Source organism: Pseudophryne corroboree, chromosome 12 (assembly GCF_028390025.1).
Source record: "Pseudophryne corroboree isolate aPseCor3 chromosome 12, aPseCor3.hap2, whole genome shotgun sequence".
NCBI lineage: Eukaryota > Metazoa > Chordata > Amphibia > Anura > Myobatrachidae > Pseudophryne > Pseudophryne corroboree.
Window position 1 is genome coordinate 91,142,318 of NC_086455.1, and position 26,298 is coordinate 91,168,615.

The 26,298-nt window shown below is 47.5% G+C and overlaps 1 protein-coding gene across 1 annotated transcript in view; it reads left to right on the forward strand.

Annotated features, from left to right (window-relative positions):
• RMDN3 (regulator of microtubule dynamics 3) overlaps positions 1 to 26,298 on the forward strand; it is a 258,511-nt gene that overhangs the window by 68,054 nt on the left and 164,159 nt on the right. The window contains exon 4 of the mRNA XM_063947778.1: positions 5,897 to 6,040. Coding sequence (XP_063803848.1) covers positions 5,897 to 6,040 — 144 coding nt within the window. The remainder of the gene's footprint in view (positions 1 to 5,896; positions 6,041 to 26,298) is intronic.

Below are 26,298 nucleotides of genomic sequence, written 5' to 3' on the forward strand. Positions count from 1 at the left end.
CCTGCACATTTTTCTTAGTGGTAAACACAGCAGTATTTGTGGCGGTAGGAAATGCCTCTACCCAGTTTGAGAAGTTTAGAGTGAATAGCGGCGGATTGATCTACAAGCTCTGGCAAATGGTCAGTGATGACTGTACTGTTAATGTACTGTATACTGTATACACATACCAATGGCCAGACGGAGAGTCAATAAAAAAAAAAGTTTATACAGACGCAAATGAACGCATTAAAACACTTATCCATTGCCATGTTACTGTATGTAAGCGTCCAAGTCCCGTAGACAAAGCAATTGTATACAGACGCAACTAATGTGTAAAAGCAATAATGTAGTTCATTGACTTAAAAGTATGTACTGTGTTATGCAATATGAGCGTCCAAGTCCTGTAACGGCATACACAAACACCAATGGGGAGGGATCACTGCTTACAGTTGATTTACACATGAGCTTGCCTATTTATCATGAGGCGTCATGCCCGAGTGGTGAAGTGTGCCGCTTCCTATGCTAAGAGTCCCGGTTTCGATTCCCACAGTGCGACTGCATGTTTGTTTTTTCCTGACACTTTATTAATTTTCTGTTATGTAAGCCCTCAGCTATGGAGCCAGCGATGGCATCAGTTTTTCAAGAGTCAGGGCAATGCTTAAGGAGCGTCTCAATATCCTAGTTATTTATATTACACAGGAACAATAGGGATAAGCGAGCTCTATACACATTACGATAAACCAGATTCAATCGCAGAGAAAGTTGACAAAGTGGCTGCCGGCTGTGACTCTGTGCCTCTTGGAAGCTCTAAGCTATGGGGCCATCGACGGCATCAGCTATGCAAGAGTCAGGGCAATTCTGAAGGAGTGTCTCAATACCCTAGCTAAAATACAACAGCGGCAATAGGTCCCATAGACATAATAAATATAAATAGTGTATCCTGACGTAACTAACTGTTCGAGCAACACAGCACTGTACTGTAGTTCATTGACATTAGAGATTCTGTGTTGTACTGTGTGAGAAGGGATCCTACTAACATTTACACAAGAGACCGTGTCTATACAGTACTGTTGTTGTCAGTTTATTGTAACCTGACCTCCCTCCCTGTCTGTGAAATTAGCAGGCTCGAAGGGGATAGGTGGGATGTGGTTGCATAAATACTGTGTTCAAAGACAATTCAGTATCTGCAGTGTCTTTGAACCACCTCCCCCTTTCCCCTTCGCTGGGAGCCTGCTCATTTCACAGACACGGAGTGCTGTATTATTCAAATCATGTTAGAGCCACAGCTATAGAACATGTTTCAAACTACTGTATGGTCCACTGATGTTAGGGATACAGTGTATTGCATTGTAGAGTATGAGCGTCCAAATCCCGTAGCCGTTTCGGCATGATCAAAACCAACGGGAAGTTTGAATATGATTATGCCATTTTGTCAGTTTGCTATGCGGTTGAGTCTGGTGTATCGTACGGTGCATAGAACTCGCTTATCACTATCTCCTCTGTGTATTTTAGCTAGGGGATTCGGACGCTTCTTCAGCATTGCCCTGTAGCCTGCAAAACCTATGCCGTCACTCGCTCCATAGCTGAGGGCTTCCATGAGGCAATGGCCACGGGCGGCAGCCACTTTGTCAACTTGCTATGCGATCAAGTCTTGTGTATTGTAATGTGCATAGAGCTCGCTCGCTCGCTTTTCCCTATCACCCCTGTGTATTTTAGCTAGGGTATTGTGACGCTCCTTCAGCATTGCCCTGTCACTTGCAAAACCTATGCTGTTGCTGGCTCCATAGCTGAGGGCTTGCACGAGGCAAGAGGTCACGGGCGGCAGCCATTTTGTCAACTTGCTATGCAAACGAGTCTGGTGTATTGTAACGTGCATAGAGCTCACTCGCTTATCCCTATCACCCCTGTGTATTTTAGCTTTTGGTATTGAGACGATCCTTCAGCATTGCCGTGTCACTTGCAAAACCTATGCTGTCGCTGGCTCCATAGCTGAGGGCTTCTACGAGGCAAGTGGTCACGGGTGGTAGCCTTTTCAATCAAGTCTGGCCTAATACAGTATTGTATGTGTACCATACGGTGCATAGAACTCGCTTATCCTCATAGCCGCTGTGTATTATAGATATGCTCCTGCAGCTTTGCCCTGCGTTATGTAAAGCTTGTCTGCACACTTCTATTGAATGTAAAGGTATAGTACAATAGATACAAAAATAAAAAAAAATAATAGTGTCAGGAAAAAATTAACATGCATTCGCACTTTGGGAATCGATCCTGGGACTCTTAAGCATGGGAAGCGGCACACTTCACCACTCTGACACGTCGCCACATGACAGATGCATAAGCCCATTGGTTTTGATTATGCTGTAATGGCTACGGGATTTGGTCGCTCACATATGCCTAACATCAATAGACCATACCTGTAACACGTTTGTTTGCGTCTGTATACACTACTATTTTTATGTGTTGATTTCGGGACTTGGACGCACCCATATTCCTAACGTCAATAGACTATACTGTGGCTTTATCACGTTCGTTTGCGTCTGTATATACTGTACTACTGTATTTGCGTCTGTATAGTGTAATATACTGTATGACATACTGTAGCATATTGTAGCGCAGCGGTGCCCAACCAGTGGCTCTTGAGCCGCATGAGGCTCTTTCTTTAATTAAATGTGGCTCCCAACACTCTAAATCATGTGACCACAACAGATACAGAAACTGCTACACTCCAGCCAGACATGCAGCAGCACAGGGACTGAAAATTGAAGGCGCCAGATACTAGAGGCGAGACACCCACTGGCAAACAGAGAACACATTAGGGGCTGCAGCAATGACACAACTTGGTGGGGGAACTTTAGTGACACATGAGGGTGGGCTAGAGTGACACAAGGTGGAGCTGGCTGGAGTGACACAGAAGGGTCCTGGCAGGAGTGACACATGGAGTAGCTGACTGGAGTGATGAAGGAGGGTGCTGAAAGTAGTGACACATGGGAAAACTGGCTGCAGTGACATAGGAGGGTGGTAGCAGGAGTGACACATGGGAGAGCTGGCTGGAGTGACATGGGGGTGCTGGCAGGAGTGACATAGGAGGGTGCTAGCAGGAGTGTCACATGGGGAGCTGGCTGGAGTGACATAGGAGGGTGCTAGCAGGAGTGTCACATGGGGAGCTGGCTGGAGTGACATAGGAGGGTGCTAGCAGGACTGTCACATGGGGAGCTGGCTGGAGTGACATAGGAGGGTGCTAGCAGGAGTGTCACATGTGGAGCTGGCTGGAGTGACATAGGAGGGTGCTAGCAGGAGTGTCACATGGGGAGCTGGCTGGAGTGACATAGGAGGGTGCTAGCAGGAGTGTCACATGGGGAGCTGGCTGGAGTGACATAGGAGGGTGCTAGCAGGAGTGTCACATGGGGAGCTGGCTGGAGTGACATAGGAGGGTGCTAGCAGGAGTGTCACATGGGGAGCTGGCTGGAGTGACATAGGAGGGTGCTAGCAGGAGTGTCACATGGGGAGCTGGCTGGAGTGACATAGGAGGGTGCTAGCAGGAGTGTCACATGGGGAGCTGGCTGGAGTGACATAGGAGGGTGCTAGCAGGAGTGTCACATGGGGAGCTGGCTGGAGTGACATAGGAGGGTGCTAGCAGGAGTGTCACATGGGGAGCTGGCTGGAGTGACATAGGAGGGTGCTAGCAGGAGTGTCACATGGGGAGCTGGCTGGAGTGACATAGGAGGGTGCTAGCAGGAGTGCCACATGGGGGAGCTGGCTGGAGTGACATAGGAGGGTGCTAGCAGGAGTGTCACATGGGGAGCTGGCTGGAGTGACATAGGGGGGTGCTAGCAGGAGTGTCACATGGGGAGCTGGCTGGAGTGACATAGGAGGGTTCTAGCAGGAGTGCCACATGGGGGAGCTGGCTGGAGTGACATAGGAGGGTGCTAGCAGGAGTGTCACATGGGGAAACTTAAGTTTATTATGTGAATCTGGCTTTTTCAATTATTTTATGTGAAAGTGGCTTTTTCAATGGATCTGACTTTAAAATTTTTGATTTTATGTCGTTCTGGCTTTTTCAATGTATTTTATACCAGGGGCGTGGTCTAGCAGGCACAAGGCCACATACCATTTTTGCATGCGCGCCTTCGGCTCGATGTCGGCTCTTTCATGTACCTAACAAGGTTTTTTGGCTCTTTGTTACTGACTGGTTGGCCGCCCCTGTTGTAGCGTAATGAGACACACCAGTAAAGTAGTTCTTATGCTGTAGTTCAGTATTGTATTTTAATGGAGACCACACGCATGCGCAATGGTGATTTTAAAAAGCGACATCTGGTGGATGATCGCAGGTATTACACTTAAAGGTAACGCCAAACACTCTGTGCGCCTCCCTATAACTAGGCAAGCCTCCTTGCGCCCAGGCACACTGCGTATGCCTGATCACGACTAATGCCTCAGCCAACAAAGATAACGGAGGCTCCATCTGTACATATGTGAGGGTTATGCACTGTTTGCCTCTTAGCCACTCCGTCACTTTGTGTAGTAGTAACATTATTTGTACGTTTCCAGGTTGTAATTTATTGCCCCAAAGCCTATTAAGTGGTCGGTGTGCTTTTTCTGCAATGTCAGAACCTCATGACGGAAAGTAGATGTTCATTGAAAACACACGCTGCCAGTGAATGGATGTTGGAGTGGTTTGTGTGGAGGTGGGTGCTGGTAAATACCTCTTGCGGCAAGTTGTCACGGCTTATGGGGCTTCTCGGTCCTCCTGGCTGCAGAGATTGGTCAGGTTTGCTGGGTGTCCGCTGGCGGAGCTTACCTAGCAGTTCGCTGAGTGCATTGATGCGGCTCTGTTCGGGATCAGTATCTCAGCTACTCTGCTAAACCTGGAACATCCTGCTATTCCACATTAACTCCATGTGATACTATGCTGTCCCTGCCACATTATGATTAAAAGTTACTAAGAGTGCCCCAACAAAAACAGTTCTCTTTGTCTTGCATATATTCTTTCTGTGTATATATCTCTGGGGAGTACTGCTGGTACTACAAGCCATCAGAAAAATAATTGGAGATCATTTTATACCATTTTCTTATGACTATACTCTTTGTCAATACACCAGTTCAGCATAAGCAAACCCTATTAATTAGGGAAAATCAGTGCACCCACCAAACCATCCCTTCTCTCTGGTACAAAAGGTTGTCAGGTTCAAATGGTCGTCATGACAATAGTTGACACACACATTGACGACACAATTTTTTGCCTTTTTTTTTCCATTTATTCCACCTGTTTCATACTTTACCATTCACATGGACAACAATTGGGAAGAGTAACCTGTGAAGCGAGCCATGCAAGGGGGCGTGGTACACTAATTGGGGTTCCCTGTGCTCTGATTGTAAAAACACCCAAAAAAATAAAAAAGGGTGTCAACCTTTTTGAGTTGAACATTTCTCCTATCAACCTTTTCATGGGTCAACTTTTTCCATTGTCTACCTTTTACATGCTGACCTAAGGACCATGTCGACCATTATGGTCGACCTAACGATCCACACCCGGGCCAATTTATGACGTAATTTTTCCTTTGCTATTCTGCTAGCTGTTTCCTTGCTTGTCTATTGCTGTGGAACTTGTGGCCCCCTATAAATCATCTTTGAATGTGTAATAAATAGGTAGGTTTTCAGAGAGTATTCAAAGATTTGTAGGCTGTGGGAGAGTGTGATTTGCCTGTGGTTGGGAAATTCGTAAGTGGGTGGTCCTGTGAGAGAATGTTTTTAGGAGGGTAAGTGTATTGACATAAGACTGTGATGGGGTGGTGTCGTTGTGAGCTTTGTAGGTAAGGTTGAATAACTTGAATTGTATTTTGGAGGAGCCAGTGTAAGCAGAAGCTCTTCTGGAGACAGGAGTTTTGGTATTAAATCAAACATTTAATTCAATTCCCAGGTCACATCTGGAGGAGAGCCACAAGGCCAATCGACGCAGAAGGTTCCTGATCCACAGAGAGAGGACAGATTCCACAGGCTCCAGCTCTATCTATTTCACAGCTAGTTCTGGGGCACAACATACAGATGCAGAAAGTGAAGGGGGGTAAGTACAGAAAAAGTCAGCATCTAGATCAGTAGTGAGCAGCAGCCCTTCTAAACAGTTATGTTTTCTTTCTTCTTCTACTGTACTTGTAATGGACATGGTTCATACAGTTTGTGTACATGACCATCCAAGACTGGACTGTGAAACCATTCATCCAATGTCCAATATTACATATTACAAGACTGATTAATGTGTGACTATATTATGGCGGCAAAACCAGATTAATACCCACAAGGCCTTAGGCAACATACTGATGTGCCTAATCTGGGGGTAGACAACATCCAGCATGTCAGGTACACAGCCACTGTCATGCTGACCTAACAGAAAATCTGTGGTAAGGATGTGTAGTTCTACAGCAGGTGGTGTACCACTCACCGCCTATCCCTGTCCTAATCTGTCCCTACAAAATTGTCTTTCACAATCTTAAGGGCCCCATACACTAGAACGATAATGCCCGATTTCGGGCATTCGGGCCGATATGTCGGGTGAAATCGGGCATTTTGGGTGTGTTTCCGATCCGATCTGATGCGTGTTCCCGTGAGGGTTGGTTCGGCTCCCCTAAATCGTTAGTGCTGTCCCCGCAGGCATGGCTGGGATCACATAAGATATATTGCATGCAAAATGTACCAAATTGTATGGAACCACTCCCAGGAAGCTCCCGGGAGAGTTCAAGGGAAATCGCCTCCGACTTCAGCCTCAGACAGATCGTTGTAGTGTATGGGGCCCTTTAGTCACCTGCACCTTTCCATCATACCACTCTGTTTATGTGCTCACAACATTCTCTTTTTTTTTACTTCCACTTCATAGTCGAATCTTAGACGCATATTACAAATGGCATTAAAGGGAAAGTATGCCTCTTTGCAGATGATACAAAGGTATGCAACAGGGTAGACACATCAGGAGGGGTAAAACAAATGATTGAGGATTTAGGTAGACTAGATGAATGGCCAAGAGTCTGGCAATTACAGTTTAATGCCAAAAATGCAAAATCATTCACTTGGGTCTCCAAAAATCAAAAGGCAAAATATAGTATTAATGGCACTATACTGGAAACTACTGAGGAGGAAAGGGATCTAGGAGTCACAATTTCAGGTGACTTAAAGGCAGGTAAGCAATGTAACAAAGCAATGAGGAAGGCTAGTCAGATGCTTGGCTGCACTGGGAGAGGAATCAGCAGCAGCAGAAACAAAGAAGTAATAATGGCACTGTATAGGTCATTGGTACGGCCTCATCTAGAATACTGTGTACAATTCTGGAGGTCATATCTTCAAAAGCATATTAGTACATTAGAGACTGTACAAAGAAGGGCAACTAAAATGGTGCATGACCTACATCACAAAACATACACAGAAAAACTAAGAAATCTCAATATGTATAGTTTGGAGCTGAGAAGGGAAAGAGGAGACATGATAGAAACTTTCAAATATACCAACAGTTTTAACAAGGTCCAGGAGGGAAACATTCTCCAAATGAAGAGAAGCAATAGGACACGAGGACGGGTGTGGTTCATCAAATCGACAGTGTCTAGGTCGACAATGTTTAGGTCGACCACTATAGGTCGACAGTCACTAGGTCGACATGGATGGAAGGTCGACAGGGTTTCTAGGTCGACATGTGCTAGGTCGACAGGTCTAAAGGTCGACATGAGGATTTTTTTTTTGGTGTCGTTTTCTTCGTAGAGTGACCGGGATCCCAAATTAGTGCACCGCGTCCCCTCGCTTCGCTCTCCATGCTTCGGGCATGGTGCCTTCGCTCCGCTTCCGCTTCGCTCGGCACACTTTACCGTTCCAAGTCCACGTGGATCGTTAAGTATGAAAAAATTCAAAAAAAGAATAATAAAAAAAAAACCTCATGTCGACCTTTAGACCTGTCGACCTAGCACATGTCGACCTTTAGACCTGTCGACCTAGCACATGTCGACCTAGAAACCCTGTCGACCTTCCATCCATGTCGACCTAGTGACTGTCGACCTATAGTGGTCGACCTAAACATTGTCGACCTAGACACTGTCGATCTTCAGACCGGATCCCCACGAGGACATGCACTGAGACTGGAGGGGGGGAGGTTCAGGGGAAATTTGAGGAAAAATTACTTCACAGAAAGGGTAGTGGACAAGTGGAATAGCCTCCCATCAGTGCAATAGTAGTAGAGCAATTTAAACATTCATGGGATAAACATAAGGATATCCTTACAAAGTGATAAAGATCAAATAAGGTTTGAGATAAAAAAATATATGGTAAAAAAAAAGAAAAAGGGGCAGACTAGATGGGCCAAGTGGTTCTTATCTGCCGTCAAATTCTATGTTTCTCTCTCTCTCTGTATATATGTATGTGTATATATATATATATATATTTATTTCTCTGACGTCCTAGTGGATGCTGGGGACTCCGTAAGGACCATGGGGAATAGCGGCTCCGCAGGAGACTGGGCACAAAAGTAAAGCTTTAGAACTACCCGGTGTGCACTGGCTCCTCCCCCCATGACCCTCCTCCAAGCCTCAGTTAGATTTTTGTGCCCGAACGAGAAGGGTGCACACTAGGTGGCTCTCCTGAGCTGCTTAGTGAAAAGTTTAGTTTTAGGTTTTTTATGTTCAGTGAGACCTGCTGGCAACAGGCTCACTGCATCGAGGGACTAAGGGGAGAAGAAGCGAACTCACCTGCGTGCAGAGTGGATTGGGCTTCTTAGGCTACTGGACATTAGCTCCAGAGGGACCGATCACAGGCCCAGCCATGGATAGGTCCCAGAGCCGCGCCGCCGGCCCCCTTACAGAGCCAGAAGACAGAAGAGGTCCGGAAAATCGGCGGCAGAAGACGTCCTGTCTTCAACAAGGTAGCGCACAGCACTGCAGCTGTGCGCCATTGCTCTCAGCACACTTCACACTCCGGTCACTGAGGGTGCAGGGCGCTGGGGGGCGCCCTGAGACGCAATAAAAACACCTTGGATGGCAAAAAATGCATCACATATAGCCCCCAGGGCTATATGGATGAATTTAACCCATGCCAAAATACACAGAAAAACGGGAGATAAGGCCGCCGAGAAGGGGGCGGAGCCTATCTCCTCAGCACACTGGCGCCATTTTCCCTCACAGCTCCGTTGGAGGGAAGCTCCCTAGCTCTCCCCTGCAGTCACTACACTACAGAAAGGGTTAAAAAAGAGAGGGGGGCACTAATTAGGCGCAGTATTAAAAATACAGCAGCTATAAGGGGAAAAACACTTATATAAGGTTATCCCTGTATATATATAGCGCTCTGGTGTGTGCTGGCAAACTCTCCCTCTGTCTCCCCAAAGGGCTAGTGGGGTCCTGTCCTCTATCAGAGCATTCCCTGTGTGTGTGCTGTGTGTCGGTACGTTGGTGTCGACATGTATGAGGAGAAAAATGATGTGGAGACGGAGCAGATTGCCTGTAATAGTGATGTCACCCCCTAGGGGGTCGACACCTGAGTGGATGAACTGTTGGAAGGAATTACGTGACAGTGTCAGCTCTGTATAAAAGACAGTGGTTGACATGAGACAGCCGGCTACTCAGCTTGTGCCTGTCCAGACGTCTCATAGGCCGTCAGGGGCTCTAAAGTGCCCGTTACCTCAGAGGGCAGATATAGACGCCGACACGGATACTGACTCCAGTGTCGACGGTGAAGAGACAAATGTGACTTCCAATAGGGCCACACGTTACATGATTGAGGCAATGAAAAATGTTTTACACATTTCTGATAATACGAGTACCACCAAAAAGGGGTATTCTGTTCGGTGAGGAAAAACTACCTGTAGTTTTCCTGAATCTGAGAAATTAAATGAGGTGTGTGATGATGCGTGGGTTTCCCCCGATAACAACTGATAATTTCTAAAATGTTATTGACATTATATCCTTTCCCGCCAGAGGTTAGGGTGCGTTGGGAAACACCCCCTAGGGTGGATAAAGCGCTCACACGCTGGTAAGAACAAGGGCTCTACCCTCTCCTGAGATGGCCGCCCTTAAGGATCCTGCTGATAGAAAGCAGGAGGGTATCCTAAAATGTATTTACACACATACTGGTGTTATACTGCGACCAGCAATCGCCTCAGCCTGGATGTGCAGTGCTGGGTTGGCGTGGTCGGATTCCCTGACTGAAAATATTGATACCCTAGATAGGGACAGTATATTATTGCCTATAGAGCATTTAAAAGATGCATTTCTATATATGCGTGATGCACAGCGGAATATTTGCCGACTGGCATCAAGTCTAAGTGCGTTGTCCATTTCTGCCAGTAGAGGGTTATGGACACGACAGTGGTCAGGTGATGCGGATTCCAAACGGCATTTGGAAATATTGCCTTATTAAGGGGAGGAGTTATTTGGGGTCGGTCTTTCAGACCTAGTGGCCACGGCAACAGCTGGGAAATCCACGTTTGTACCCCAGGTCGCCTCTCAACATAAGAAGACGCCGTATTATCAGGCGCAGTCTTTTCGTGGGCAAGCGGGCAAAAGGTTCCTCATTTCTGCCCCGTGACAGAGGGAGAGGAAAAAGGCTGCAGAAATCAGCCAGTTCCCAGGAACAGAAGCCCTCTCCCGCCTCTGCCAAGCCCTCAGTATGACGCTGGGGCTTTACAAGCAGAATCAGGCACGGTGGGGGCCCGTCTCAATGAATTTCAGCGCGCAGTGGGCTCACTCGCAAGTAGACCCCTGGATCCTTCAGGTGATATCTCAGGGGTACAAATTGGAATTCGAGACGTCTCCCCCTCGCCGTTTCCTAAAGTCGGCTTTACCGATGTCTCCTTCTGACAGGGAGGCAGTTTTGGAAGCCATTCACAAGCTGTATTCCCAGCAGGTGATAATCAAGGTACCCCTCCTGCAACAGGGAACGGGGTATTATTCCACACTGTTGTGGTACCGAAGCCGGACGGCTCGGTGAGACCGATTCTAAATCTGAAATCTTGAACACTTACATACGGAGGTTCAAATTCAAGATTGAGTCACTCAGAGCAGTGATTGCGAACCTGGAAGAAGGGGACTACATGATGTCTCGGGACATCAAGGATGCTTACCTTCATGTCCCAATTTACCCTTCTCACCAAGTGTACCTCAGGTTTATGGTACAGAACTATCACTATCAGTTTCAGACGCTGCCGTATGGATGGTCCACGGCACCCCGGGTCTTTACCAAGGTAATGGCCGAAATGATGATACTCCTTCGAAGGAAGGGAATTTTAGTTATCCCTTACTTGGACGATTCCCTGATAAGGGTAAGATCCAGGGAACAGTTGGAGGTCGGTGTAGCACTATCTCAGGTAGTGTTGCGGCAGCACGATTGGATTCTCAATATTCCAAAATCGCAGCTGATTCCGACGACTCGTCGTCTGTTCCTAGGGATGATCCTGGACACAGTCCAGAAAAAGGTGTTTCTCCCGGAGGAGAAAGTCAGGGAGTTATCCGAGCTAGTCGGGAACCTCCTATAACCGAGCCAAGTCTCAGTACATCAATGAAAGGGTTCTGGGAAAAATGGTGGCTTCCTACGAAGCAATCCCATTCGGCAGATTCCACGCAAGAACTTTCCAGTGGGACCTGCTGGACAAATGGTCCGGGTCGCATCTTCAGATGCATCAGCGGATAACCCTGTCACCAAGCACAAGGGTGTCTCTCCTGTGGTGGTTGCAGAGTGCTCATCTTCTAGAGGGCCGCAGATTCGACATTCAGGACTGGGTCCTGGTGACCACGGATGCCAGCCTGCGAGGCTGGGGAGCAGTCACACAGGGAAGGAATTTCCAGAGCTTATGGTCAAGCCTGGAGACATCACTTCACATAAATATCCTGAAGCTAAGGGCCATTTACAATGCTCTAAGCTCAGCAAGACCTCTGCTTCAAGGTCACCCGGAGTTGATCCATTCGGACAACATCACGGCAGTCACCCACGTAAACAGACAGGGTGACACAAGAAGCAGGAGGGCAATGGCAGAAGCTGCAAGGATTCTTCGCTGGGCGGAAAATCATGTGATAGCACTGTCAGCAGTATTCATTCCGGGAGTGGACAACTGGGAAGCAGACTTCCTCAGCAGACACGACCCCCACCCGGGAGAGTGGGGACTTCACCCAGAAGTCTTCCACATGTTTATAAAACTCGACAAGTATGGCGCCAGGTCAAGGGACCCTCAGGCAATAGCTGTAGACGCTCTGGTAACACAGTGGGTGTACCAGTCAGTGTATGTGTTCCCTCCTCTGCCTCTCATACCCAAGGTACTGAGAATTATAAGATGGAGAGGAGTAAGCACTATATTCGTGGCTCCGGATTGGCCAAGAAGGACTTGGTAACCGGAACTTCAAGAGATGCTCACGGAGGATCAGTGGCCTCTACCTCTAAGAAGGGACCTGCTCCAGCAAGGACCCTGTCTGTTCCAAGACTTACCGCGACTGCGTTTGACGGCATGGCGGTTGAACGCCGGATCCTGAAGGAGAAAGGCATTCCGGATGAAGTCATTCCTATCCTGATCAAAGCCAGGAAAGATATAACCGCAAAACATTATCACCGCATTTGGCGAAAATATGTTGCGTGGTGCGAGGCCAGTAAGGCCCCGACGGAGGAATTTTCAACTAGGTCGATTCCTACATTTCCTGCAAACAGGAGTGTCTATGGGCCTGAAATGGGGGTCCATTAAGGTTCAAATTTCGGCCCTGTCAATTTTCTTCCAAAAAGAACTAGCTTCAGTCCCTGAAGTTCAGACGTTTGTGAAAGGGGTACTGTATATACAGCCTCCTTTTGTGCCTCCAGTGGCACCTTGGGATGTAAATGTAGTTTTTGGGTTCCAAAAGTCACATTGGTTTGAACCACTTAAATATGTGGAGTTAAAATATCTCACATGGAAAGTGGTCATGCTGTTGGCCCTGGCCTGGGCCAGGTGCGTGTCAGAATTGGCGGCTTTATCCTTTAAAGCCCTCATCTGATTTTCCATTCGGACAGGGCGGAATTGAGGACTTGTCCTCAGTTTCTCCCTAAGGTGGTTTTCAGCGTTTCACCTGAATCAACCTATTGTGGTGCCTGCGGCTACTAGGGACTTGGAGGACTCCAAGTTACTAGACGTTGTCAGGGCCCTGGAAATATAGGTTTCCAGGACGGCTGGAGTCAGAAAATCTGACTCGTTGTTTATTCTGTATGCACCCAACAAGCTGGGTGCTCCTGCTTCTAAGCAGACTATTGCTCGTTGGATTTGTAGTACAATTCAGCTTGCACATTCTGTGGCAGGCCTGCCACAGCCAAAATCTGTAAAAGCCCATTCCACAAGGAAGGTGGGCTCATCTTGGGCGGCTGCCCGAGGGGTCTCGGCTTTACAACTTTGCCGAGCAGCTACTTGGTCAGGAGCACATACGTTTGTAAAATTCTACAAATTTGATACCCTGGCTGAGGAGGACCTGGAGTTCTCTCAATTGGTGCTGCAGAGTCATCCGCACTCTCCCGCCCGTTTGGGAGCTTTGGTATAATCCCCATGGTCCTTACGGAGTCCCCAGCATCCACTAGGACGTCAGAGAAAATAAGAATTTACTTACCGATAATTCTATTTCTCGTAGTCCGTAGTGGATGCTGGGCGCCCATCCCAAGTGCGGATTGTCTGCAATACTGGTACATAGTTATTGTTACCAAAAAATCGGGTTATTGCTGTAGTGAGCCATCTTTTCTAGAGGCTCCTCTGTTATCATGCTGTTAACTGGGTTTAGATCACAAGTTATATGGTGTGATTGGTGTGGCTGGTATGAGTCTTACCCGGGATTCAAAATCCTTCCTTATTGTGTACGCTCGTCCGGGCACAGTATCCTAACTGAGGCTTGGAGGAGGGTCATGGGGGGAGGAGCCAGTGCACACCAGGTAGTTCTAAAGCTTTACTTTTGTGCCCAGTCTCCTGTGGAGCCGCTATTCCCCATGGTCCTTACGGAGTCCCCAGCATCCACTACGGACTACGAGAAATAGAATTATCGGTAAGTAAATTCTTATTATATATGTGTGTGTGTATTTAATTGGCAGTGCTCTGATTGCAATATTGCACAATGAAAATGAACGTAGAAACAGGAAAACAATAGAGATTTTCTATGATACATGTCCTGGGTGCTTCGATTGCAATATATTATAATACTAGATACCAGCCTGTCAAAATGACGGTACAACATTAAAGTAATGTCAGCGTCACTGATGCTGACATTTCTGTTATGTTGTTCCATCATTTTGATTGGCTGGTAACTAGTAATTGTGAAGCTTCATATGTGTATACATTCAGAGGCTTAGCCAGAACTGTGTGGGCCCCATAGCGACATTTTGAAAGCGCCACTGTCCCAATATTTCTAGCGAGAAATCAGTCTGCAGCAGTTGGTAATGTTATGCCTCATATTAATGCCCTTGTTTATTTTATGAACCATTATAGTGCCCTAGTTCACGTTATATCATAATGTAGGGCTGCCAGTGCACATTATGCAACAAACTACCCCTAATTCACATTATAACATACAGTGTCCCTAGTTCATATTATGTCACATTACAGTGCCCTGAGTTCATATTATACCATACCTTGCCTTCACTTCATATTGTGCCACATTACAGTGCCCCCAGTTCATATTATGTCACATTACAGTGTCCCCAGTGCATGTTATGTCACATTACAGTGGTCCCTGTTCATATTATACCACACTACAGTGCCTCCCTCTTCATATTGTGCCACATTACAGTGCCCCCAGTTAATATTATGTCACATCACAGTGCCCCCAATTAATATTATGTCACATCACAGTGCCCCAGTCCATATTGTGTCACATTACAGTGCTCCAGTTCATATTATATCACATTACAGTGCCCCCAGTGCATGTAATGTCACATTACAGTGCACCCAGACCATATTGTGTCACATTACAGTGCACCCAGACCATATTGTGCCACATTACAGTGCCCCAGTTCATAATTTCCTCCAATTCAGTTTATACCACACTACGATGCTCCCTCCACCAATGATAGCTTGTATACATTATTTATTTCCCCTGTTGGTGTGATGCAAACATACACGAGGCCATAGAAAAAACACTGCCAATAATGGGGTAGATACAAGGGTAATGCTGGGGAATGTTGGGATATTTTTCAATTAATTCAGAAGCACATAGTACCTTTTAGAAAGTTTATGAAGGTATGAGTATTTGTTTTAAAATTTCCGCTAATATAACTTTAACTAGCATATTTTGAAATGCATTTTTATTGAAAATTTACATGGTAATGCAATTTAATTCTTCAGAGTGAAATTAAATCTCTATTTCTCATACGTTCTAGAGGATGCTGGGGTCCACTTCAGTACCATGGGGTATAGACGGTTCTGCAGGAGCCATGGGCACTCTAAGACTTTCAGAGGGTGTGAACTGGCTCCTCCCTCTATGCCCCTCCTCCAGACCTCAGTTTTAGAAATTTGCCCAGGCAGACTGGATGCACTCCAGGGGAGCTCTACTGAGTTTCTCTGAAAATACTTATGTTAGGTTTTTATTTTCTGGGAGGACTGCTGGCAACAGACTCCCTGCTTCGTGGGACTGAGTGGGCAGAAGTAGGAACCAACATCCTAAATAGTTTCATGGCTCTGCTTCTGGCTGACAGGACACCATTAGCTCCTGAAGGGTACTGAACGCTAGCTGTGCCTAGATGTTCACTCCCACAGCACGCCGTCACCCCCCTCGCAGAGCCAGAAGTCAGAAGACAGGTGAGTGTTAGAAGAGAGATCTTCAATCAAGGTGACGGCTAAAGGTACCGCGCAGCTGGCGGGAGCGCAGCGCGCCATGTTGCCCACACATACACAGGCACTGCAGGGTGCAGGGCGCTGGGGGGTGCCCTGGGCAGAATGAAACCTCATAAAACTGGCAGAAAAGGGGCATAAGGTGCCGAGGCACAGCCCTACCCCCGCCAGTATAAATATAAATATCAGAATCTCTGAGGAGAAACGCGCCATTGCGGGGGAGGAGCTTCCTCAGTCAGCCAGCACACTGCTCAGCGCCATTTTCTCTCCTCAGGCTGCAGAGACAACGCTGGTCCTCCTCCACTACTGAATACAAGTATCAGGGTGCAAAACAGGGGGGGGCACAGTGAAATTGGTGCTTTACATTGTGTATTAACATTATAAAAAAGCACTGCATGTCAGTGGGCATTTTATGTTTCACAGGCATTGTGTTACTGGCGCTGGGTTTGTGAACGGGATGTTCCTATCTGTGTCCTTCTGACAGCTTTTACTGTGGGTCTGTCCCCTATAAGTCCCTGAGTGTCTGTGGTGTGTTTGTGCACGTGTGTGACATGTCTGAGGCAGGGAGTTCTTCCCCTGAGGGAGCCATTTTAGGGACACAGAGTTGTAATGTGGTGGCGCTGCCGGCACACCACGAGCCTGAATGGGTGAAAGAAATACTTGATAGTGTGAATCATATCAGTAGGAGATTAGATAAGTCTGAGTCTCATGCAGAAAGCTGGAAAAAATCAGTGGAAGATGTGATTTTTCAGGGTTCTGCTTTCTCATCCGCAGGCGACCCCTCTGGGTCACATAAGAGACCGTTTGCAAACATTATACATACTGATACCGACACGGACTCTGATTCCTGTGTCGACGATAGTGATTCCAGGGTGATAGATCTCAAATTGGCAAAAAGCGTACAATATATGATTGTTGCTATAAAGGAGGTCTTAGAAGTTACAGAAGTCCCTACTGTACCTGAGGAGAAGGCTTATTTCTATAAGGAAAAGAAATGTAAGGTAACTTTCCCTCCTTCCCACGAGCTAAATACTCTATTTGAGGGAGTTTGGGTGAATCCTGAAAAGAAATTTCATATTACCAAAAGGATTCAGATTGCTTATCCTTTCCCATTAGAGGACAGGAAAAGATGGGAGTCACCCCCAGTGTTAGAGAGTGCACTGTCAAGATTAACAAAAAAGGTGATTCTCCCTGCACCTAGGACGGCTTCACTAAAGGATTCGGCAGACCGCAAAATGGAGACTGCGTTAAAATCTATTTATGTGGCCAATGGTACGCTGCTCAAGCCCACCATTGCTTGCGCGTGGGTGAGTCGTGCTATCGAAAAATGGTCAGATAACTTGTAATCGTAAATTGACACGGTTGATAGAGACGAGATACTCCTAACGTTAGGTCATATCAAAGACGCTACCGCATACATGCTGGAAGCTATGAAGGATATTGGACTCTTGGGTTCAAAAGCCGCTACCATGGCAGTATTGGCTCGGAGGGCGTTGTGGATTCACCAGTGAAATGCTGATGCAGATTCCCAAAAAAATATGGAGGCTCTCCCGTATAAAGGTGAGGCCTTGTTTGGTGACGGGCTGGATGCGTTAGTCTCGGCGGCTACCGCAGGTAAGTCGACATTCTTGCTTTATGCTCCTACACCGGCGAAAAAGACACATCACTCTCACATGCAGTCCTTTCGGCCCAACAAATACAAAAAGGCCAAAGGTTCCCCCTTCTTTGCGGGTAGAGGGAAGGGGAAAAGGAAAGAAATCCGCAGCGTCTCCAGGATCGCAGGGGCAGAAGTCCACCCCTGCTTCTGCCAAATCTGCAGCATGACGCTGGGGCTCCCTTGCGGGAGTCCGCTCGGGTGGGAGCACGTCTGAAACTTTTCAGTCAAATCTGGATTCAATCTGGCCTGGATCCATGGGTCTTACAAATAGTGTCCCATGGGTACAGGCTAGAGTTTCAAGACGTCCCCCCATGCCGATTTTTCAAATCGACCTTGCCAGCTTCTCTTCCAGAAAGAGAGGCAGTAATAACGGCAATTCAAAAATTATGTCAGGATCAGGTCATTGTCCTGGTACCCTTGGCACAGCAAGGAGAAGGTTTTTATTCAAGCCTCTTCGTAGTTCCGAAGCCGGACGGCTCGGTCAGACCGATTTTAAACCTGAAAAATCTGAATCTCTACCTGAAAAGGTTCAAGTTCAAGATGGAATCCCTGAGGGCAGTGATTTCCAGTCTGGAGGAGGGGGACTTCATGGTGTCAGTAGACATAAAGGATGCTTACTTGCATGTTCCCATTTATCCTCCTCACCAAGCTTATCTGAGGTTCGCAGTACAGGATTGCCATTACCAGTTCCAGACGTTGCTGTTCGGACTCTCCACGGCAAAGAGGGTTTTCACCAAGGTGATGGCGGAGATGATGGTCCTCCTTCGTCAAAAAGGAGTCAATATAATTCCTTATCTGGACGAACTCCTGATAAAGGCGAGATCCAGGGAACAGTTGGTGCAGAACATCACACTCTCCCTGTCAATACTCCAACAACACTGTTGGATCATGAATTTTCCAAAGTCGTAGTTGGAACCGACGACAAGATTGTCCTATTTAGGGATGATTCTGGACTCAGAAGTACGGAGAGTATTTCTTCCAGTGGAAAAGGCTCTGGAAATCCAGAAAATGGTCAAACAAATATTGAAACCAACAAGCGTGTCGATCCATCAATGCATTCGGTTGTTGGGGAAAATGGTAGCGGCCTTCGAGGCCATACAGTTTGGCCGATTTCATGCCAGAGTATTCCAGTGGGACCTGTTGGACAAGTGGTCCGGATCCCACCTACACATGCACCGGAAAATAATCCTGTCCCCCAAAGCCAGGATTTCGCTCCTGTGGTGGCTATACAGTTCTCACCTACTAGAGGGACGCAGGTTTGGGATTCAGGACTGGGTCCTAGTAACCACGGATGCAAGTCTCCGAGGCTGGGGAGCTGTCACACAGGGGGAAAGTTTCCAAGGAAAATGGTTAAGTCAGGAAGCCTGCCTTCACATAAACGTTCTGGAATTGAGAGCCATTTACAACGGCCTTCTACATGCGGTACATCTTCTTCAAGATCATCCCGTGCAGATCCAGTCGGAGAATGTAACAGCAGTCACGTACATAAACCGGCAAGGCGGAACGAAAAGCAGAGCAGCAATGGCATAGGTGGGCAGAAAGACATGTAAGAGCTCTGTCAGCAATTTTCATTTCGGGAGTGGACAACTGGGAAGCAGACTTCCTCAGCAGACACGATCTCCATCCAGGAGAGTGGGGCCTCCACCAAGAAGTCTTTGCAGAGGTGACAAGTCTTTGGGGAGTTCCTCAAGTAGACATGATGGCATCTCGTCTAAACAAGAAGCTTCAGAGATATTGTTCCAGGTCGAGAGACCCTCAAGCAATAGCAGTGGATGCACTGTGGTGGGTGTTTCGGTCGGTATATGTTTTCCCTCCACTTCCACTGATTCCAAAAGTTCTCAAAATAATAAGAAGAACAAGAGTTCGAGCAATCTTTATTGCCCCAAACTGACCAAGGAGGGCTTGGTATCCAGATCTTCAGGAGTTGCTCATAGAAGATCCTTGGCCTCTTCCTCCTCGGGAGGACCTACTACAGCAGGGGCCCTGCGTGTATCAAGACTTATCGCAGCTACGTTTGACGGCATGGCTGTTGAGCGCCGGATCCTAGCCCGAAAGGGTATTCCCAAGGAAGTCATCCCCACTCTTATTCAGGCCAGGAAAGGAGTAACGTCTAAACATTACCACCGTATTTGGAGAAAATATGTGTCTTGGTGTGAATCCAAGAAGGCTCCTACAGAAGAGTTTTGAGTTGGGACGTTTTCTCCATTTTCTACAGGCTGGTGTGGATGCGGGCCTTAGATTGGGGTCAATCAAGGTCCAGATTTCGGCCTTATCAGTTTTCAGTTTTCTTTCAAAAACAATTGGCCTCCTTTCCAGAAGTTCAGTCGTTCGTGAAAGGGGTTCTGCACATCCAGCCTCCATTTGTGCCTCCAGTAGCACCATGGGACCTTAATGTGGTGTTGCAGTTCCTTCAATCTGATTGGTTTGAACCTCTGCAGGAGATAGAATTAAAGTTTCTCACATTGAAAGTGGTGATGTTTTTGGTCTTGGCATTCGCTAGGCGGGTGTCTGAGTTGGGGGCTTTGTCTCACAAGAGCCCTTACCTGATTTTCCATGAAGATAGGGCTTCATGAACTCGTCAACAATTTCTTCCAAAGGTTGTTTCGTCCTTCCACATAAACCAACCTATTGTGCCAGTAGCTACTGACACTTTCACCGAGTCAAAGTCTCTAGATGTGGTTAGAGCTTTGAAGATTTATGCCGCAAGAACAGCTCGGTTACGGAAAACAGAGGCTCTGTTTGTCCTGTATGCTCCCAACAAGATTGGGTGTCCTGCTTCTAAGCAGACTATTGCACGCTGGATCAGAGGGACGATTCAGCACGCTCATTCCACGGCAGGATTGCCGATACCGAAGTCGGTAAATGCCCATTCTACTAGAAAGGTGGGCTCATCCTGTGCGGCTGCCCGGGGCGTCTCGGCTTTACAACTTTGCCGAGCAGCTACTTGGTCAGGGTCAAACACATTTGCTAAATTTTATAAGTTTGACACTTTGGCCGATGAGGACCTCAAGTTTGGTCAATCGGTGCTGCAGGGTCATCCGCATTCTCCCGCCCGTACTGGAGCTTTGGTATAACCCCATGGTACTGAAGTGGACCCCAGCATCCTCTAGGACGTATGAGAAAACAGGATTTTAAAACCTACCGGTAAATCCTTTTCTCCTAGTCCGTAGAGGATGCTGGGCACCCGACCCAGAGCGTACCTTACCTGCACGTTTGTTCATTATAGTTACACAAGTTGTGTTACATTTGTTTTCAGCATGTTGCTGCTGCAAAGGATTCATGCCTGTTGGCGTGTGTTATGTTGAGTGCCATGTTGTGCGGCATGGTTGAGGTGTGAGCTGGTATGAATCTCACCATTAGTATTAAAGTAAATCCTTTCCTCGAAATGTCCGTCTCCCTGGGCACAGTTCCTATAACTGAGGTCTGGAGGAGGGGCATAGAGGGAGGAGCCAGTTCACACCCTTTAAAAGTCTTAGAGTGCCCATGGCTCCTGCAGAACTGTCTATACCCCACGTTACTGAAGTGGACCCCAGCATCCTCTACGGACTAGGAGAAAAGAATTTACCGGTAGGTGTTAAAATCCTGTTTTTGCAAAACCGCTTTTCTGGATTTTTCTCAACTGTATACAGAATGATTTACGGCCCACCAGTTATTTGTAACCTACAGATGTGTCCACTTTAAACTTACAAGGATTAGCGGCTATTCATGGCTCGTATGCCGCGATTCCTGTGCCTGCGGGGTGAACGTGCACTGCGTATGCACTTACAATCCATACGATCGCACGGTGTGCACGCTCCTGTGGCTTTGTCGCACACAGGCATGAATAATCGCACACAAGTGTATAGATGAGAGCGAACACATCTGTATACAAGATATGCATACATAGGTGAAAGAAGAGGAAAAAAGGCAGTTCACAAAACACAAAGTCTACGCTATATAAATCTACACAAAAAAACCTCTAAATAAATAGTTGGCCCCAAGGAAAACTATCACGAATGTTTGCCTTGGCTGATGTTTCGGTGGAGAGGTTAATTCTTTGCCTTGCTTGTTTTACATGATGGTCCTTGAGGACCGTTCTGATGGTTTCATTTTTCTAAGCTATGCAAAAGCCAAATCCTAGAGCACACTTTTTAATTTTTTTCTTTAATTCCCAAATTCTAACTTGAATGTAGCACAGGAAACGTTGAATGTATAAGAAACATTGCTGTTCAGCATTCTGCTGTCCAAATTGGCGCCGGACAGTGTAGCAACAAATTGTTCTTTGTTCTTAGGTGCCCGTCATGCAGCTGCTTTGTAAATGAATATTAAAATGAGTAGTGTGGGCTCAGATTGAGTAAAGCACCTCTCCTCCTAAGGAGCCAATTCTGTTCTCTGCGTGGTGTGCAAATACGCACATTGCTGAGAATTACGGTAAAGCCGCATTGTTAATTCTCCTGCGCATGTCTGGGTTGTGAAGGAAAGTCTGATTATCGTTGCTGGGAAATGGTCCATACTCCAGCAACATGCAGCCATTGCTAACAATTAAATTACCCCGTTTCACACAGTTTAGACAATGTACAGCAGGAGTGTCAAACTCGCGGGCCACATGCGGCCCCCTCCGCTTCCTCTTGCGGCCCGCGGGCAGGGGTCGGGTTGTGGTCCAATCAGAGCCCGCAGACCAGCAGCCAATCAGGAGCTGCTGGTCCGCGAGCTCTGATTGGCTCCCGAACTGGCGCCTGTTTTAAGATACACGCGCTGCCGCCGAAGGTCGGACTGAGGAGCAGGAGAGGCACGCACTGTGCTCTCCTGCCCTCACACACAGCCAGGCAGCAGTGGCGGTAAGCACATTGGGGGCATATGTGTATCTGGCACAGTGTGGGCATTTGTGTATCTGGCACAGTGTGGGCATATGTATTTCTGGTACAGTGTGGGCATATGTGTATCTGGCACAGTGTGGGCATATGTGTCTCTGGCACAGTGTGGGCATATGTGTCTCTGGCACAGTGTGGGCATATGTTTATCTGGCACAGTGTGGGCATATGTTTATCTGGCACAGTGTGGGCATATGTTTATCTGGCACTGTGGAGGCATATGTATATCTGGCACTGTGGGGTCATGTGTGTATCTGGCACTGTGGGGGCATATGTGTATCTGGCACTGTGGAGGCATATGTATATCTGGCACTGTGGGGTCATGTGTGTATCTGGCACTGTGGGGGCATATGTGTATCTGGCACTGTGGGGACATATGTGTATCTGGCACTATTGGTGGCATATGTGTATCTGGCACTGCACTAATGAGGGCATATATGTATCTGGTCTCCATGTGTGTACCACACACCCAGTTTTTGAGCGCGCGCACACAGTACCACTAAGACATTTTTACTATTTGCACCACTGCATTAAAGTAAATGTTTTCTTCACGATACTTGACATCTCATTGATTATACTTTATAGTTGTTTTTTTCTAAAAAAAACTTTGAAAATTGCATATAAGACTGTTTCTTTTTCTTGCTGCCCACACAAGACTTAGGTGGCTATTTACTAAGCCTTAGAAGGAGATAAAGTCAGCAGAGATAAAGTACCAGCCAGTCCGCTCCTAACTGTCATGTCATATCCTGGGTTTGAAAAATGACAGGAGCCGAATAGCTGGTACTTTATCTCCGTTGACTTTATCTCCATCCAAGGCTTAGTAAATAGACCCCTTAGACCTTGATTATTCGACCCAGTTGGAATTTTGAGTTTGACATGCCTGATGTACAGTTACAGCTGCTGGACACTATAGGCAGTGTCTGTGTGGAGACAATGGCAGTTGCTGGTACAGTATAGGCAGTTAGCATATACAGACGGAGCCTCCATAATCTTACCCGGCTGAGGCGCACATGTGCACTCCCGGCATGACTAGGCGATCCGTCGCCCTAGTCACGCTGGGAGTGCATGAGCCGCTTCCCATTCAGAGCGTCTCTGCTGTGAATATGCTGTGTATTCACAGCATACACAGTACTCTATGAGGGGTAACTTTAAAGAAAAAATGCTCCATGCTCTTAGTATAGCTTTGCTCCACATGGAATATCAAACTCCATTTTAAATTTTTTTTTTTTTTTTACAGTTACCCCTCATAAGAGTACTGTGTATGCTGTGAATTTGATATTCAGGGTCAGTTTAGCAACCAGGGGCTGGACCACACCACATTGACCCTTATGTTATCAAGAGTCTACTAAGTAGACATTTGCTAAATAGGTGTATGTAGTTCAAGGACTGATTGAGGACCAGCCAGTGGTGCAAGTAGAAAAAATGTCTTATAGGTACTGTGGCCCTCATTCCGAGTTGTTCGCTCATTGCCGATTTTCTCTATATTGCGATTAGTCGCTTACTGCGCATGCGCAATGTTCGCAGAGCGCATGCGCTTAGTTATTTTACTCAAAAGTTAGGTATTTTACTCACGGCATTACGAGGATTTTTCTTCGTTCTGGTGATCGGAGTGTGATTGACAGGAAGTGGGTGTTTCTGGGCGGAAACTGGCCGTTTTATGGGTGTGTGTGAAAAAACGCTGCCGTTTCTGGGAAAAACGCGGGAGTGGCTGGAGAAATGGAGGGAGTGCCTGGGCGAACGCTGGGTGTGTTTGTGACGTCAAACCAGGAACGAAACTAACTGAACTGATCACAGTGGCAGAGTAAGTGTTGAGCTACTCAGAAACTGCTAAGAAATTTCTATTCGCAATTTTGCAAATCTTTCGTTCGCAATTCTGCTAAGCTAAGATTCACTCCCAGTAGGCGGCGGCTTAGCGTGTGCAGTGCTGCTAAAAGCAGCTAGCGAGCGAACAACTCTGAATGAGGGCCTGTGTGCCTATAAGACAAAAAAATGGGTGTGGCCAAATGCCACATGGGGCATGGTCAATGAAAATGGGGACGTGATACACATATGGGGGAGGGGCAGATACACATATGACCCGAATAGTGCCAGATATACATTGCCCCACAGTGCCAGATACACATTGCCTCACAGTGCCAGATACACATTGCCTCACAGTGCCAGATACACATTGCCTCACTGTGCCAGATACACAAATGCCCCCAGAGTGCCAGATATACATTGCCTCACAGTGTCAGATATACATTGCCTCACAGTGCCAGATATACATTTCCTCACAGTGCCAGATATACATTTCCTCACAGTGCCAGATATACATTGCCTCACAGTGCCAGATATACATTGCCTCACAGTGTCAAATATACACTGCCTCACAGTGCCAGATACACATTGCCCCACAGTGCCAGATACACAAATGCCTCCACTGTTAGATATACATTGCCCCCCAGTGCCAAATACAGAAATGCCCCCACAGTGCCAGATATGCCCCCAGTGCTAGATACAGAAATGCCCCCAGTGCCAGATACACATGTCCCCCCAGTGCCAAATATGCCCCCAGTGCCAGATACACATGTCCCCGCAGTGCCAGATATGGCCACAGTGCCAGATACACATGTCCCCCCAGTGCCAGATGTGCCCACAGTGCCAGATACACATGTCCCCCCAGTGCCAGATACACACGTCTCTGCAGTGCAAGATATGCCCCCAGTGCCAGATACACATGTCCCCGCAGTGCCAGATATGCCCCCAGAGCCAGCTACACATGTCCCCCCAGTGCCAGATATGCCCCCAGAGCCAGATACACATGTCCCCCCAGTGCCAGATACACATGTCCCCGCAGTGCCAGATATGCCCCCAGTGCCAGATACACATGTCCCCGCAGTGCCAGATATGCCCCCAGAGCCAGCTACACATGTCCCCCCAGTGCCAGATATGCCCCCAGAGCCAGATACACATGTCCCCGCAGTGCCAGATATGCCCCCCAGTGCCAGATACACATGTCCCCCCCAGTGCCAGATACACATGTCCCCCCCAGTGCCAGATACACATGTCCCCCCCAGTGCCAGATATGCTCCCAGTGCCAGATATGCTCCCAGTGCCAGATATGCTCCCAGTGCCAGATATGCCTCCGGTGCCAGATACACGTGTCCCCCCCCCCCCCAGTGCCAGATATGCCCCCAGTGCCAGATACACATGTCCCCCCAGTGCCAAGTATAAATCCCTTCCCCTGCTTCTCACCGCTGCTGCTGCTGTCCTGTGTGTGTGTTTTATTCTCCTGCCCCTCAGCCTCCGGCGGTGGTGTGGGTGTCCTCCTTCAATTCAGCGCCGATCCGTGAGCCAATCAAAGCTTGCGGTCCGGCAGCCTTGACTGCCGGTCCGCGAGCTCTGATTGGCTCACGGGCGGCGCTAAATTGACGGAAGACACTGAGGGGCAGGAAAGGCGCAGGCTGCGCTCTCCTCCCCTCGCAGCAGCCGCGGTGAGCAGCGGAGGGAGCAGCAAGGAGTGACGGCCTGTCGGCGGCGGGTACGGTGTACCCACGGCTAAATTCTTAAGGGTACGCCGTACCCGCCCACTTGCACCGCTGGGACCACCCCTTTTAAATGTTAAATAAAATATATTTAACAGTTCTAATAACTACATGTACTTATTCTTTTCCAGCGCTGTGTAAAGTAAGTAATGAAGAGATGATTGTAGGTTTATTGTATAGAGACATTTAGGGAGGTATCCAATTACCCGTGGTCGATGACCTCGGGTAATTATATCACTGGGGGCTATCCTATTAGCCCCGATGTAGCGTGCTCCTTACGTCTATTGATTATGCCCATTGCATAGAATATCAGTGCTACCATAGGCACCTATTACAGCACTAAGTGACCCAGGTGGTACTAAGGGAATAGGTCACTTACCATCAGATGTCTGCTCCACCTGTAGCTACCCCATTGATTATGCCTCAGGCACCATAAGCATAATCAGCGATAAGCGGCTGCTGGAGCCGCGATAAAACATTGGAATAGGGACTTATCAACGATCC